Source organism: Carcharodon carcharias, chromosome 6 (genome assembly GCF_017639515.1).
Source record: "Carcharodon carcharias isolate sCarCar2 chromosome 6, sCarCar2.pri, whole genome shotgun sequence".
Classification (NCBI taxonomy): Eukaryota; Metazoa; Chordata; class Chondrichthyes; order Lamniformes; family Lamnidae; genus Carcharodon; species Carcharodon carcharias.
The window spans coordinates 51,138,690-51,155,898 of record NC_054472.1 but is presented as its reverse complement, the minus strand read 5'-3'; the positions used below and the strand labels follow the sequence as shown (position 1 = coordinate 51,155,898).

Below are 17,209 nucleotides of genomic sequence, written 5' to 3'. Positions count from 1 at the left end.
TGCCTGCCTCCCTTCTTCTGACTGGTGGTCACCCAATCCTTCTCTTACTGCACTTCCTTAAGCAGCGGGGTGACCATGTCTAAAACGTGCTATCCACATAACTCTCAGCCTCGTGGATATACTGCTGTGCCTCCAGCCGACGCTCAAGCTCTGAGACCTTGTGCTCAAGCTGGTTGAACCAGTGGCGCTTCCTGCAAATGTGGTCATCCAGGCTGTCAGGAGTGTTTAAGACCTCCCACATTCTGCAGGCCATGCAACACACAGGACTGAGCTCCCCTGTCATACCTTTAGTTAAAATACCGTCACCCTAAACTTAAGCCAAGGGGAAAATTATTTAAGTTTCTTTCATTTTTTAAAAAAAGCTACAACTCTTACCTTTCCTTAATATAGCTTTATAGTGGAGAAAAACAACTTACCCACTACCTAACCTACCAATTAGCTCTCTGCATTGGCTGATGTCACTTTCATCAGCCTTTTTGAATTCTGGTGGAGTTCCTCTTATATCCCATGAACGCTCGCTCAAATTAATGTGAGCAGGCGGAAGGTGCATCAGTGGAAGAACGTTTTAGTTGAAGTTATCAAAATTCAGTTAGATTCAATTAGCTAATGGAAAAGGTATTAAATTGGGAAAAGGCCAATTTTACAAAGCTGAGGTGTGATTCGGCAGAAGTGGAATGGAAACAGCAACTTGAAGTTAAAATCACTGTCAGAGCAATGGGAGCCATTCAATGATGTGCTAAAGAGGGTTCAGAATTAATTTGTTCCCACAAAGACAAAGGGTGGAACACAGATCTAGACCCTCTGAATGTTAAAGCGCATATAAAGTAAAGCAAAAAAACAGTGTATGTCAGGTGCCATGAGCTCAATACTGCAGAAAGCCTAGATAAGTATAGAAAGTGGGAGGTGAAATTAAAAAAGAAATTAGGAAAGCAAAGAAACAGCAAGAAAAAATATTGGCAAGTAAAATCCAAAGATGTTTTTAAAAATATATAAAGGACAAGAGGATAACGAAGAAAACAGCAGGGCCAATTACAGACCAAAAAGATGACCTGCGTGTGGAGAAGCAAGACGTGGGCATGGTTCTTAAATTAATACTTTGCATCTGTTTTCACAAGAGGGATGAAGCAGACATTGTAGTTGAACAGGAGTGAGATGTTAGATGGGATTAACATAGCAAAGAGAGGAATTATCAAGATGTTTTATTGCATCCTTGAAAGTAAATAAATCACCAGACCCAGATGAAATGTATCCCAGGCTAAGAGAAGCAAGGGAAGAAATAGCAGAGCCTCTGATCATCATTTTCTAATCTTCTCTGTCTACAGGCATGGTGTTGGAGGACTACTAACATTGCAACATTGTTCAGAAGAAGTAGAAAGGGACAGCCTGAACAACTACTGACCAATCAGCCTAACCTCAGTGGTGGGCAAAATTATTGGGCAAGATTCTGAGAAATCAGATAAATAGTCATTTAGAGAGACAATCAAGGTCAGTCAGCGTAGATTTGTTCAGGAAGGTCGTGTTTGACTAATGATAGAGGTCTTTTTTGAGGAGGTAACAAGTAGAGTCAATGATGGCAGCACATTTGATATAGTCCATAGAATTTTAGCATAGCTTTTGACAAGGTCCCACATGGCAGACTGATCAATGGCAAGGTTAGATCCAAAACTGGCATAGTGGCAGACAGCAAAGGGCTAAGGTCAGTGACTGTTTTTGTGCAGAGGAGGCTGCTTCTAGTTGAGTTTTGCACGGTTCAGAACTGGGTCCACTGCTGTTCATGGTATGTATCAATGATTTAGGCTTTACATGAAGGTGGCAGAACTAAGAAGCTAGCAGGTGATATGAAAACATGGCTAATGGTCAGAAAAGTGGCAAATGAAATTTAATCAAGAGAAGGATGAGCTAATGCATTTGGGGAGGATAAACAAGGTAAAAGAATACATAATAAATGGTGGGATTCTGAAAACTGTAGAGGAAGAGAGGGACCTTACAGTGTATGCCCACAGATCCCTGGAGGTGCAGGACAGGTAGATCAGGGGTCAAGCAGCACACGGGATACTTTGCTTTATTGGCTGAGGCCTGGAGAAGGGCAGGGAAGTTATGCTAGATTGTATAAAACATTAGTTAGGCAGCAGCTAGAAAACTATACAGTTCTTGTCACCTCATGACAGGAAGGATATAGAAATAGAATCAGACTCATTAAGATACAGAGGGAGGCCATTCAGCCCATTGACTCAAAACTGGCTCTCTGCAGAGCAATCCAGTCGATCCCATTCCCTTAGTCTATCCCTATGGCCCTGCAAACTTATTTCCCCCCAATTTTCTACTGAAATCATTTATCGTTTCTGCTTCCACTACTTTGCAGAGAGTTCCAGGTCATCAACAGTCACTGCATAAAAAAGTTCTCTCTTTCTCAATCACCCTGGCCCAGGTCTTCCAGTCAGCGGCCATACTAGGGAGATCATGGGTGACTGCAAAAATCACTGCGCCCTGACACTTTTGTGCCCTTCCTGTCTTTCTGTCCTGGTTGCAGCAGTGATGTGAAGGGAAAACTTTTTATGACATTAGCTACCATATTCAGATAACTGCTCAAAGACTTTCATTGGATGAGTGAGTGGGAGGGGGTAGTCTGGGGAGTGGGAAGAATCATCGGGTCAAAGGTAGTCAAGGGGGATAGCGAGGTCGGGGGCGGGGTACTCAGATCAAGTCAGGTGAGTAGATGATTTGGATCAGGTGGGGCGGGGGGGGAGACTGTGTGAGGGGGAAGGGGGTCTTAAATTACGCTGCTCAGCACCGGAGTTACACCAGGAGGTTAAACAGTATAAACAATTCTAGCCAAATATCTGGGTAAGTAGCACATATCTAGCTCAACTCTCCAACCCTGAGCTCAGTGTTGGAGATATTCTCAGTGTACCAGGCAAGGGAAATTAGAAGTTTTAGCTTCCCAGGCAATTACAGCACCTGTGCACATCAGAACTGCCAATGTTCTGTAAAGCACGATAGGAGCACACGCCTCAAAATTGGTCATTGTTAGCTTCGGAAGATCTGAACCCTTAAATCTGTGTTACCTGCTCTTTGTACGATGTTATTGGGAACAACTTTTCTGTCTACCGTTATCTAAACCTGTCATAATGTTGTATATCTCTAACAAATTTCCCTTCAATCTCCTTTGCTCCAAGAAGAACAACTGCCAGCTTTTCAACCTCATAGCTAAAATTCCTCATCCCTGGAACCATTCTGGTAAATCTCCTCTGCACCCTCTCTTGGAACCTCACATCTTTCCTAGGGTGTAGTGACCAGAGCTGAACACAATATTCTAGTGGTAGCCTAAGCAAAGCTTAATAAAGGCTCAGCATAACCTTCCTTACGTACTCAATACCTCCACTTAAGATGCCAAGATCCCATAGGCTTTGCTAATTATTCCCTCAATATGTCCTGTCGCCTTCCACCATCTATGCAACTGAACCCCCATATCCCTCTGTCCTTGCACTCTTTAGAACTGTGCTATTAAGTGTATATTGCCTTGCCCTATCATTTCTGCCAAAATGCACTTCTCTGAATGGAATTCCATCTGCCACTTGTTTGCCCATTCTGTTAGCTGATCTGTGTTCTGTTGTAATTGTTTGGTATCTTCCTCACTGCTCGCCACACTTTCAAGTTTAGTATCAGTAGCAAATTTTGAAATTTTACTGTATTCCAATATCTATATCAATATATCGACCTCTGCTTGCCTATATACGATATACCTATATACCTCAAAAACGTAGTACTCCCAGTTTTGACTCGAGAACACCACTGTCTCCCATCCTCCTGCCTAGGGCGAGTCATCTGTTCCCTATAAAATAGATACATTTGGTTATCGCACAGAGTTGGGAGTACAAGATGTGACAAGGTTTGAGTGCTAACCTAGGAATCTGGTGCAGGTGGGAACCTCTCCACTAAATTTTTTTCAAGCTATAATTTAAATTAGCAGTCAGGCTGATTTAGAACCTTAAAACTACAAGCAAGTTAAGGAGCCTAATTAACAGAAAGCACCTGGTAGTGGCAGTTTCTGCCAATCAACTGAAAGTGAGTAGGTGTTAATCACTGCAGCAGGAAGCTAACTTAGCAGTTGCACCTTGGGTGAGAGTTATCAGCTCTCTACTAAAGTAGACAGGTTCTGTTATCACACAGCATAGGAGCAAGTGTGACAAGGCCCGGGTACAATGAGGTATGAGTGCTAACTTGGGAATTTGGTGCAGGTAGAATACTCAGTGCAGAGGTGAAAGGAGGTGCTGCTTTTCATGTCCTTTTTTCCACCTCCAGAAGCTGGAGAGTGCTCAAGGCTTTAATTAGGTGAGCAGATAGATGGATTGTTTGGTGAGTTTTTAAGATTTTATCCCTCTAAACACAAGCAGTACTGGGGACATACAAGTATTGCATTAAATTTATAGCTTAACAAATTAAACGACTTGATGCTTCTACAGACACTAGGAGTGATATATCAAAATCAAACCAAATTAGTTAAATTAAACACAATAAAGATGGCAGAGCAGCAGCTGCAACAGGTGGGAGCTGGTGGACACCACTGCAAAGCACAATACCACATCTGTAGTGTCTGCAGCTTGAGGAACTTTGATTCAGAGTTGATGAGCTGGAATCCAAGCTTTGGACACTTCAATGCATGAGAGGGAGGAAAAGTTACCGGCGACTTTGTTCTAGGAGGCAGTCACACCCCTTATGCTAGCTACTTCAAATTTGGCCCGCGGTCAGGGAGAGTCTGTGGCTATGTGTGAGGCAAATATGGGGATCTAGAAGATAGCAATGGACAAACTTCAGTCCTTGGTATTATCCAACAGTTTTTAAGTTCTTGAAAGTTGTGTGGACAGGATTAGGGACTGCAGGGATGATGTACAAACTGGTCATGGAAAAGTGGTGCAGGGAGCCATTCATATGAACTTGTAAAAAATGTAGTTGTCGTAAGAACATTAGGGGCTGTGTTGCCTGCCCTGGGCCAATGTTATTGACATCTCCTCAGGGCTGGAAAGGAACCTAGGAGCAGGAAGAAAAGGATCCAATTGTCATGGTCCATGTGGGTATCAATGACCTAGGTAGGGCTAAGAAAGAGGTTTTGCTGAGGGAGTTTGGGTAGCTAGGCATTAAATTAAAAAGCAAAACCACAAAGCCATGAGCAAAATAGTTTTATTCTTTCACGGGACGTGGGAATCACTAGCTAGGCCAGCATTTTTATTGCCCATCCCCAATTGCCCTTGAGAAGGTGATGGTGAGCCACCTTCTTGAACTGCTGCAGTCCATATGGTATAGGTACACCCACAGTACTCTTAGGGAGGGGGCTCCAGAATTTTAACCAGCCACAGTGAAGGAACCGCGATATCATTCCAAGTCAGGATGGTGTACAACTTGGAGTGAAACTTGCAGGCGATGGTGCTCCCATGCATCTGTTGCCCTTGACCTTCTAGGTGGTAGCAGTTGAGGGTTTGGAGGTACTGTCTAAGCAGCTTTAGTGAGCTGCTGCAGTGCATTTGTAGATGATACACACTAGTGCATGGTGCGTTGGTGGTGGATGGCGTGGATGTGGAGTGGATGGTGAATGGGGTGCCAGTCAAGCGGGCTGCTTTGTCCTAGATGTTGTTGAAGCTGCACTCATCCAGGCAAGTGGAGAGTATTCCATCACAGTCTTGATGTGTGCCTTGTAGATGGTGGACAGGCTTTGAGGAGTCAGAAGGTGAGTTAATCTCTGCAGAACTCCCAGCTTCTGACTTGCTCTTACAGCAATAGTATTTATATGGCTGGATGTTGATAGTGGGGGAATTCAATGATTGTAACGTCATGGGGAGATGGCCAATGCCTGACACTTGTGGCACAAATGTATTTTGTCACTCATCAGCCTAAGCCTGAATGTTGTCCAGGTCTTACAAACGTACATACTAACATACGAAATAGGAGAAGCTGGCCATTTGGCCCTTTGAGCCTGCTCCACCATTCAATAAGAACATGGTTGATCTGTTTGTGTTCAGTTCCACATTACCATCTACCCCCAATGACCTTTGATTCCCTTGCCTGACAAAAATTATCTATCTCTGCCTTAAAAATATTCAAAGGCCCCATCTCCACCACCTTGAGGCAGAGTTCCAAAGTGGCAGAACCCTCAGAAAAAAAATTCTCATCTCTGTCATATAAGGGCGACCCCTTATTTTAAAACAGTGCTGCATATGGGTACAGACTACTTCAGTTTCTAAAGAGTTGTGAATGATGAACATCGTGCAATCATTAGCAGACATCCCCAATTCTGACCCATGGAGAGGTCACTGATGAAGCAGTTGAAGATGGCTGGGCCTAGGACATTAACCTGAGGAATTCCTGCCGTGATCTCCTGGAACTGAGATGATCGACCTCCAACAACCACAACCATCTTCCTTCGTGCTAGGTATGACTCCAATCAGCAGAGAGTTTTCCCCCGATTCCCAATGACTCCAGTTTAGCTAGGGCTCCTTGATGTCACACTTGGTCAAATGCTGCCTTGATGTCAAGGGCAGTCACTCTCATCTCACCTCAGGATTTCAGCTCTTTTGTCCATGTTGAACCAAGGCTGTAATCAAGTCAGGAGCTGAGTGGCCCTGTCCAAACCCAAACGCCAGTGAGCAGGTTATTGCTAAGCAAGTGCCGCTCGATAGCATTGTTGATAACCCCTTACATCACTTTACTGATGATCGAGAGTAGGCTGATGGGGTGGTAATTGGCCGGATTGGATGTGTCCTTTTTGTAGGCAGGGCATACCTGGGCAGTTTTCCACGTTGCTGAGTAGATGCCAGTGTTGTAGCTGTACTGGAATAGCTTAGCCAAGGGCGTAGCTAGTTCTGGAGCACAAGTCTTCAGTTCTATTGCCAGGATGTTATGAGGGCCCGTAGCCTTTGCAGCATCCAGTGCCTTCAGCTGTTTCTTGATGTCACGTGGAGTGAATCAAGTTGGCTGAAAGCTGGCATCTGTGATGCTGGGGGCCTCAGGAGGAGGCCAAAATGCTTCATCCACTTGGCACTTCTGGTTGAAGATTGTTGCCATTTTTTTATTTATTCATTCAAGAGATGTGGGCTTTGCTAGCTAGGCCAGCATTTATTGCCCATCCCTAATTGCCTCAATGTGGTGGTAGTGAGCCACATTCTTGAACTGCTGCAGTCCATGTGTGTAGAGGTACACCCACAGTGCTGTTAGGGAGAGTGTTCCAGGATTTTGACCCAGTGAAGCATTGTCTTTTGCACTAATTAGTTGAACTCTCGCATTGAGGATGAGGATATTTGAGGCTCTCCTTCAATTTCTTTAACTGTCCACCACCATTCACAATTGGATATGGTGGGACTGCACAGCTTAGATCTGATCTGTTGGTTGTGGGGTCGTTTGGCTCCGTTAATCGCATGCTGTTTTCATCATTTGGCATGCAGGTAGTCCTGTGTTGTAGCTTCACCAGGTTGACACCTCATTTTTAGATCTGTCTGGTACTGCTCCGGTCATGCCCTCCTGCATTCTTTATTGTATCAGGATTGATCCCAGGCTTGATGGTAATGGGAGAGTGGAGGATATGCTGGGCCATGAAGTTACAGATTATGGTTATATACAATTCTGCTGCTGCTGGCCCACTGTGCCTCATGGATGCCTAGTTTTGAGTTGCTAAATCTGTTCAAAATCTATCACGCTGGTCGTGCCACATAGCGCAATGGAGGGTATTCCACAATGCAAAGATGGGACTTTATCTCCACAAGGACTATGCAGTGGTCACTCCTACCAATACTGTCAAGGGAAGATGCATCTGTAATAGACAGATTAGCGAGGACGAGGCCACGTGAATTTTTCCCTCACCACCTGCTCCAGACCCAGTCTAGCAGCTATGTCCTTTAGGACTCAGCCAGTTCGGTCAGTCGTGGTGCTACACAGCCACTCGTTGATGGACACTGAAGTCTCCTCCACCACCCTCAGTGCTTCCTCCAATGGTGTTCAACATGGAACAGTACGGATTCATCAGCTGAGCTGGGGGGATGGGGCAAGTAGGTGGTAACCAGCAGGAGGTTGCCTTGTCAATGTTTGACCTGATCCCATGAGACGTTTTTAAGTGCATTGAAAGGCAATGGGTTCTCTAGACCTGCACCACCCTCTGGGTGAAAAAGTTAATGCTCAACTCCCCACGAGTCCTTTCACCAGTTGTTTTAAATCTATGTCCCCCATTATTGACCTCTCTGCTAATGGAAATAGGTTTTTCCTGTCGACTCTAGAAAGACCCTTCATAATAGAACCTCAATTAAATCTCCCCTCAGTCTTTGTTCCAAAGGAAACAAATCTATCCAACCTTTCCTTAGCTAAAATGGATGTTATCTACTTGGACTTCCAGAAGGCCTTTGACAAAGTACCGCACAGGATGCTGTTATGAACTCCAGGGCAACTCCCTCTGAGCTGTATACCACTATGTCACCACCTTTGATGTGACAGGACATAACCAGGGGCAGTGATGGTGGTACAAAAACAGAAAATGCTGGAAAAGCTCAGCAGGTCTAGCAGCATCTGTGGAGAGAGAAACAGAGTTAAGCTTCGAGTCTGTATGACCCTCCTTCACCCACGGTGATGGTGGTGTCTGGGACATTGTCTGTAAGGATTCACTGAGTATGGCTATGTTAGGAGGACTTTGCAGGGTCGACAGGGCTAGGTTTACCCTTCTCATTTCCACTGCCTAGGTCGACACCAGATGATCCGACCGGTTTCATTTTTTTGTATTTGTTTTCATTTTTCTCATCTTTTTGTAGACTTTGTAGCAGTTTTGATGCAACTGAGTGGCTTGCTCAGCCATTTCAGAGGGCATTTAAGAGACAACCACATTGCTCTGAGTCTGGAGTCACATGTAGGCCAGATCCTTTGCTGAAGGACATTAATGAACCAGATGGATTTTTACAATGGTTTCATGGTCACTAGGAGCAGCTTTTTAATTCCAGATTTAGTATATGAACTTAAATTCCACCAGCTGCCATGGCGGGATATTACCACCAAGCCACCAACTCCCCGAAAAAGTGCCTGTTTTTCCCCTGGTTATTTCTAAAATCTTAACCACCACTGATGTTAAACAGACCTACTTGTAGTCACAAGGAACGTCCTCACACCCTTTCTTGAATAAGGATATTTGCTACTTTCCAATCCTCTGAATCTTCCCCTTAATCTAAGAAATTAGGATCATGCTAGAGGAGATACAGAAGAGATTTACAAGGATGGTGCAGGAATAGAGAATTTTAGCTAAGGAAAGATTGGTAGATTTGTTTCCTTTGGAACAAAGGAGACTGAGGGGAGGTTTAATTGAGGTTCCATTATGAAGGGTCTTTCTAGAGTCAACAGGAAAAACCTATTTCCATTAGCAGAGGGGTCAATAATGGGGGACATAGATTTAAAACAACTGGTGAAAGGACTCGTGGGGAGTTGAGCATTAACTTTTTCACCCAGAGGGTGGTGCAAGTCTAGAGAACCCATTGCCTTTCAATGCATTTAAAAACACTTAGATATGCACTCTGTACTTAATGGGTACAGACCAAGAGTTGGAAGACGAGATTAGACTGGATAGCTTTTTGCAGCCAGCACAGATACAATGGGTCAATTGGCCTCCTCATATATGTCATAACTTCAAATCTGTTAGAATTCTTTGAGGAGGTAACGAGTAGGTTAGACAAAGGAGAGCCAATGGATGTTATCTAATTGGACTTCCAGAAGGCCTTTGACAAGGTGCCGCACAGGAGGCTGTTCAGTAAGATAAGAGCCCATGGTGTTAGAGGCAAGGTACTAGCATGGATACAAGATTGGTTGTCTGGCAGGAGGCAGAGAGTGGGGATAAGGGGGTCCTTCTCAGGATGGCAGCCAGTGACTAGTGGAGTTCCGCAGGGGTCAGTGTTGGGACCACAACTTTTCACTTTATACATTAATGATCTAGATGAAGGAACTGAGGGCATCCTGGCTAAGTTTGCAGATGATACAAAGATAGGTGGAGGAACAGGTAGTATTAAGGAGGCTGGGAGGCTGCAGAAGGATTTGGATAAGTTAGGGAAATGGGCAAAGAAGTGGCAGATGGAATACAACGTGGGCAAGTGTAAGGTCATGCACTTTGGTAGGAAGAATAGATGCATAGACTATTTTCTAAATGGGGAGAGAATTCAGAAATCTGGAGTGCAAAGGGACTTGGGAGTCCTGGTTCAGGATTCTCTTAAGGTTAACTTGCAAGTTGAGTCAGTAGTTAGGAAGGCAAATGCAATGTTGCCATTTATTTCAAGAGGACTAGAATATAAAAGCAGGGATGTGCTGCTGAGGCTTTATAAGGCTCTGGTCAGACCACATTTAGAACATTGTGAGCAATTTTGGGCCCCGTATCTCAGGAAGGATGCTCTGGCCCTGGAAATGGTCCAGAGGAGGTTCACAAGAATGATCCCAGAAATGAAAGGCTTAACGTATGGGGAACATTTGAGGACTCTGGGTCCAAAGTCAATGGAGTTTAGAAGGATGAGGGGGGATCTGATTGAAACTTAGAGAATACTGAAAGGCCTGGATAGAGTGGACGTGGGGAAGATGTTTCCATTAGTAGGAGAGTCTAGGACCCAAAGGCACAGCCTCAGAGTAAAGGGAAGACCTTTTAGAACAGAGATGAGGAGAAACTTCTTTAGCCAGAGTGATGAATCTATGGAATTCACTGCCACAGAAGGCTGTGGAGGCCAGGTCATTGAATGTATTTAAGACCGAGATAGATAGGTTCTTGATTGGCTAGGGGATCAAAGGTTACGGGGAGAAGGCAGGAGAATGGGGTTGAGAAACTTATCAGCCATGATTGAAAGACAGAGCAGACTCGATGGGCCAAATGGCCTAATTTCTGCTCCTATGTCTTATGGTCTTAACTCTGCTTTTTTCCCACCCTACCTACATGATTAAACTACTTTCTGCATTCAATCGAGGACTGTGGCTCCACACTCTTGTTGCTCACCTCCTGAACAGCGTTCAGCCATGTCTTCTTGTTTTCAGTTTCTTTCTCCCATTTGTAGTGTAGAGTATCTGCCTGTAGTCCCTTGCAGCATTAAAACCAGGAGGCAGGGAAGCGAAGTGCAGACTTGACACAATTAAACACCACTATGACACTTTCTTTTGCTCATCCACCACAACATTCCATCAACTGTCATTTTTGATAATGCAGTTAAAATTGACTCATGCGTCATCAAGCCCATTATGCTAATTAGTCAGGAACCCAGAAACAAATGCAGTGGCTAGGCTAAAAAGTCACTGACAGATGCACTGTACTTGCTTTTGGGTTCTTTGCTACACCAGACAACACCCACAACCTTGGCTCCCAGCACATTAAGTGAAAGCTTCCCCCACTGTATATTAAGCACCAGGTCATCATTTGTTCAAGTTTGTCCACAGACGTTGCAATTATCTCTTTGTTGTGCCCTCTGAGTACAACAGGGAGATAATTGGCCACCTGATTAGCTTTAAATTTTCCCTCCTGGCATCTTTGAAGTCTATTTGAGGTTGACCAGTCCAGAAATTGGGCAATGCATGCTTTTTCTATCTCAGGAGTAACCTTGCTCTGCCTCTACACAGTTACCACAGAACTTGGCAGCAAATCTAAACTACAAAGAACAGTGCAGTATTCTCACTAGACTAATGATCCAGAGACCCAGAGTAATGCTCCGGGGATCTAATTCAATATAATTTTTAAAATCTGGAATTAAAAGTCTAATGATGACCATTGTCGTAAAAACCCATCTGGTTCACTAACGTCCTTTAGGGAAGGAAATGTGTCGCCGTTACCTAGCCTGGCCTACATGTGACTCCAGACCCACAACAATGTGGTTGACTCTTAAATGCGCCCTGAAATGGCCTAGCAAGCTACTCAGCTCTCAAGGGCAATTGGGGATGGACAATAAATGCTGGCCTAGCCAGTGACGCCCCCATCTCATGAACGAATTTTTAAAAATTGCTTCAAGACTTGCATTGTTTTAAGATGGAGTTCATATATATTGATGACAAATCAAATATCTTTTTACTGTATTAAAATGGCTATGTTGTTCTTGCTTTCATTTAAATGTTACTACTTAATAAACTTGCTTTGTACTTGAAGCCAGCTTAAATTGATGGGCTGGACTATTAGGTTACACACCTCATCAGGACACCTTGCTTTAATTTCTTATCTGGAAGACAGCACCTCTAATCCAACACTCCCTTAGTACTTGTATGCCTAAATTAAGATCGCAAATCCTGACGTGCCTGAAGACCATAATGGCTCAGTCAAGAGCTCTAGCCACATAAGCCAAATACAGTACTGGTTTCTAGTCTAAATACAGAAAATACTAGAAATATTCAGGAAGTCAAGCAGCATACATAGAGAGAGAAAGAGAGCTGATGTTTCGGGTTGATGACCTTCGATTAGAACTACAAAAATCTGAAGATGTCAACAGGTTTTGAGCAAGTTGAGGGACAGGAAAAGGGGAAGGAGAGGGCAGGAAAGAACAAAAGGGAAGGTCTGTGATAGGGTGGAAGACAGGAGAGCTGCCAGAAGGGGATGGAACTGGGTCAATGAAAAAAACACTTCATGGAAAAATGGAAGTCGCAGGTATAATTTGAAATCGTTAAACCAAATTTTGAATACTGAAAGCTGTTAAGTGCCTTATCACCACTGTTGAGCTTCATTAGAGCAGTGTAGGAGGGGAGGGAATGTGGAGTGAGACGATTCAAATGTTAAGCAACCACAAACTCAGGGTCACTCTTGTGTACTGGACAGAGGTAAGCAATCACTCAGTCTAGATTTGGTCTCCCCAGTGTACAGGAGGCATCATAAGCAGTGAATCGTGTATACTAAATTTATAGGACAAGTAGATCACTGTTTCAGATGGAAGGAGTGTTTGGGGCCCTGGATGGTAGGAAGCAAGGAACTGAAAAGGGCAGTGATTACATCTATTATGCTTGCACAGGTAGGTGCTGTGAGATGGGTATTGGATGTTTGACGAGTGATTAAAGTAGGCCAGAGTGTCACCGAGGGAACGGTTTCTTCAGAGTACTGAAAGGGAAGGGGATAGCAGTCAGTGATGGCAGAAATAGTAGAGTTTGATGGGGTGGAAGGTCACAAGCATGACCCTAAGCATCCGATAACTTGTCATTTTAATTCTCCATGCCAATGACTTGACCTTCTGAACTGTACTAATGAATTTCAATATAAGCTTGAGGAACAGCATCTCAACTTTCAATTAGGTACTTCACAGCCTTCCTAGCATAGGCTAGACATCAAGTTCAACAAATTCAGATGAGATTATAGCCACTGCTATCAATTTCCATACAGTAGTTGCTGATAATGATTCTACTCGTTATTTTCAGCTCCTCTAGATCCATCTTGTTTCTTCACTTGTCCCATTACCACCCGCTTTTGCCTTCATCATTTTTTTCATTTGATCTCTCCAGCCTTCTCCCCATCACAGACCTTCCCTCTTGTTCTTTCCTCCCATCCTTCCTTTCACTGACACTGTACTTACTTCAAACTGTTACATCTCTAACTTTTTCCAGTTCTGACAAAAGACCACTGATCTGAAGTATTAATTGTGCTTCTCTCACCAAATTTGCTGCCTGGCCTGCTGAGCATCTCCAGCATTTGTTTTTATTTCAGATTTCCAACATCCACAGTATTTTGCTTTTGTTCTGCTTTATATTTTACTCTGCCAGAAATTCTGTGTGTGTGCTTCATCATTGTGAAGAACATATAAAGCATTACATCAACCACTATCAAGCAGGAAAAAAGAACTGTAGAAATTATGTTATATACACATGCTGTGGCTAAACTGGTTAGTCAATCAGGTCCTCACATTGCTGCCCATGCTGAATTCACTGTCAGACAGACAACAATCACTCATTACCAGAAATTAAAACAGGTTAGGCGGCATCTGTGGGGAGAAAGAGTTAGTATTTCATGTCCATGACCTTTCATCAAAACACAGCATCTAATTAGCAAGCACAAAAGATGCAATCCCTGCCCTGTTTACTTCCTTGCTTCCTAGCATCCAGGGCTCTAAAACATCTGAAACAGTGATTTACTTGTACTATAAATTTAGTATACTATATTCACTGCTCATGATGTGGTCTCCTCCACACAGGGGAGGCCAAATCCAGACTGGATGATCGCTTAGTTCTGTTCAGTTCACAGAAGTGATGAAAGGTCATCGACCTGAAAAGTTAACTCTATTCCTCTCTACAGAGCTGCCCGGCCTGCTGAATATTACCAGGGTTTTTCTTTTATTTCAGATTTCCAGTATTTGCAGTATTTTGTTTTTGTACTCATCACCAAAAATTCTATTTTCTCTCAACTAATGTTTTACAGTGCTAGTAACAAAATGATATGTACAGAACCCAAGGGACAAAAACAAAGTTTCATCCTGGACAGCAAATTATGAATTTAGTAGAATACTTCAAGCGATTACATTAAGCAGAAATTGACACATTGACCCATTATTTAACGTAATGCTCAAAAGCCAAAGCACAAGAGTTATGCTCATTTGAGAGAAATTTTCTAAGATAGTCACACTTATTAAGAAAGTTAAGCAGCAGCTCATATGGCCTAACAGGCAGTATTCAAATGTTATTTGATCTGGCTGATTGGCACTTAATCGAGGGGCTGTCTGTAAATGGCCTGCACAGGAGCTTCAAAAGCCCAGTGAGCAAGAAGGAAACAAATAATGTCCTCTAGAGAGCGATTTGATAGAGTAAATAAGGAAGACGGGTTTCCACTGGTGGAAGGGTCAGTAATCAGAAAGCACAGGTTTAGACAAGAAGAGAAATGAGATTTTTTACACAAGTTATGATCCAGAATGCACTGCCTAAAAAGGTGGTGGAAGCAGATTCAATAGTGACATTCAAAAAGGAATTGGGCAAACATCAAAAGTAAACATTTACACAGCTACAGGTAAAGAGCAGGGGATGAGGCTAATTGGGCAGCTTTCAAAGAGCAGGCATAGGTACAAAGGACTGAACTCCATATATTAACAACACTAGAAATCGACATCAAGCTCCTAGTGAACAGCAATATTGCATATGAAAACTGTCATTTGTTATGAGTAGGTTCAAATTCTTCCATAAGAATTTAAATCAGCAAATAAATTTACAATGGACAAGAATACAATATTGCGTTTATGTCACTCTGGAGAAGACTAATTTTGCTTTAAAGTCTTCCTTGTTTGTAGAATAAATTTGGCATTCATCTTAGCCCCTGTGAGTCATGGCATTTACAGACATGAGCAATGACTTGAATCTGCTTTAACTGTCTTGCCATAGAAGAGGTAATAGCTTCAGGCTTCCATCTTTGTGCTGCTCAAACCCTGAATTCACCCATCAGAGCATTAACAAATTCTGTTTATTCAAAAGCACCAAGTAGAATGTTTCTCAAAAGTACTTCACTATTAACTGGTGACAGAGGAAAGGAAAAGATGGATGACAAAATGAAAACAGAAAATGCTGGAAATGCTCAGCAGGTCAGGCAGCAACCATGAAGAAAGAAAGAGGTAACAGTTCCAATGGATGACCTTTGATCAGAACTGGGAAAGTTAAAAATGTAATAATAGGTTTTAAGCAGGTGAAAGGTGGAAGGGTGGCAAAAGAAGAAAAGGGAAGATCTGTGAAATGGTAAAGGCAGAAGAGATTAAATGACAAAGAGCTGGGGCACAAGGCCAAGGGCAGAGGTAAAATAGGACAAGTAAAAAAAACAAAAGATGTGTCTGGAGGAGGTGTGAATGGCTGAATGACGAACAGGTGCTGTCTGAAAACAAAAACATGAGAAAAAACAAGAGTAAAACTAAAATCTTCAAAGATAAAGGAAACAATAGGGGAAGAGGTTACGATCTGACACAGCTGAACTGAATGTTGAGACCAGAAGGCTCTAACGTGTCAAATCGAAAGTTAAGGTTCTATTCCTAGAGCTCAGATTGAGCTCCATGGAGAACTTGGTTCAGTTTTTGCCCCACTGCCCCACACACCACTGTTTGCGAGCATGAAGAGACAACATGAAGTTAAACCTCTTCAAAGTATTAAATATACCTTGGTTCAAGTAGGTGAGCGTTTCATCATGTAGTTTAACAGCAGGGGATGTGGCTGCATAGAGCACGTACTGGAATGGTGGGTGCTTAGTTTCATTCTCTGGAGGAAGGTTAGAATCTTCTTGCTTAAAAATGGGTAGTGCCAAGACATCGCTGCAAAACAAGAATGTATCAATTTTGTCAGTATGAAAGCAGTACTAAAAATGAAAAATAGGATTCTGTTCAACAGAATGAAAACATAAATTAAGTAATTTCTAACCACACTTTTGTATTCTTTTCATAACATCATTAGAACCAAAAAATAGTTCATGCCTAATGGACAATGCTGATGTTTACAATAGTTTCAAACACCAAATTCAGGTTATTAATCTATCTCAACAGATTCACTGTCAAAATCTTCTATTCTCTCTAAAAAGGAGTAAGATGCCACTAAACATATTCAAGAATGGAATATTTCACACTGTTTATCCAATAGGATTTTGAACATCAAAAGCTGTACTGTTGCTTCAAACTTTGTGATTAATTTTTCCTCTAAAGTGGACAACAAGATACTTGGTGCCTCAATTTTTTTCCAGCAAGATGTCGTACCTCAGTTAGTGCAAAGGAAACCTTATCCCATCACTACCATAAAAGGAAGAGTTACACCAATCTCTGAAGTGATCTTGGAACTAAACAAGCAACGTTACAAAAAGTGGTTAACTTAGTTAGCCTGAGCACACTGCCCGTTCTCAAGCTAACAGGAACATACTACCAGAATGACTGGTAATCAAAAGTTTCTCTTATGACTATCTTATTGAAGACTCAATAGAAAAATCTTATCTCAGTTAATGGGAAAAAAAGAGCAAAAACAAAACCACATAAACATTGACTCAGGCCATGAAAAAGGAAACTGATAAAATTGGACAGTATGTGACAATATCATTAACCTCTCAAAATTGAAGTGCTTTTTTTAAAAAAAAAATCACAGGGATGCCACAAACGCACCTATGAAGCGCTGCCTCAGTTGGTTGTAGATTATAGCATAAATGAACCATTGTTTGGCAGATCAACTTCATGCAGATCAGGGACATGCTGTTGAGCTGCTGCTAGTTCAGTAAATACAGGAACTTAGACCCCATCGTTTGCAATCAACAATA

General features: G+C 42.6%; 1 protein-coding gene across 5 annotated transcripts in view; it reads right to left on the bottom strand.

The window, feature by feature from the left end:
- Positions 1-17,209, bottom strand: part of LOC121279207 (upstream-binding protein 1-like) — a 124,877-nt gene that overhangs the window by 99,911 nt on the left and 7,757 nt on the right. For 2 of the 5 annotated variants that reach the window (XM_041190232.1, XM_041190234.1), the window contains exons 1-2: positions 16,075-16,208; positions 3,752-3,832 (exon numbers count right to left, since the gene is read on the bottom strand). Coding sequence is in view for 2 of the 5 variants with exons in the window: in XM_041190235.1 (XP_041046169.1) it covers positions 16,075-16,226 (152 nt within the window). In the remaining 3 variants the exon portion in view is untranslated. Of the gene's footprint in view, positions 1-3,751; positions 3,833-16,074; positions 16,227-17,209 lie in introns of those variants that run through there. The other 3 variants (XM_041190235.1, XM_041190231.1, XM_041190233.1) reach the window with 2 other exon arrangements.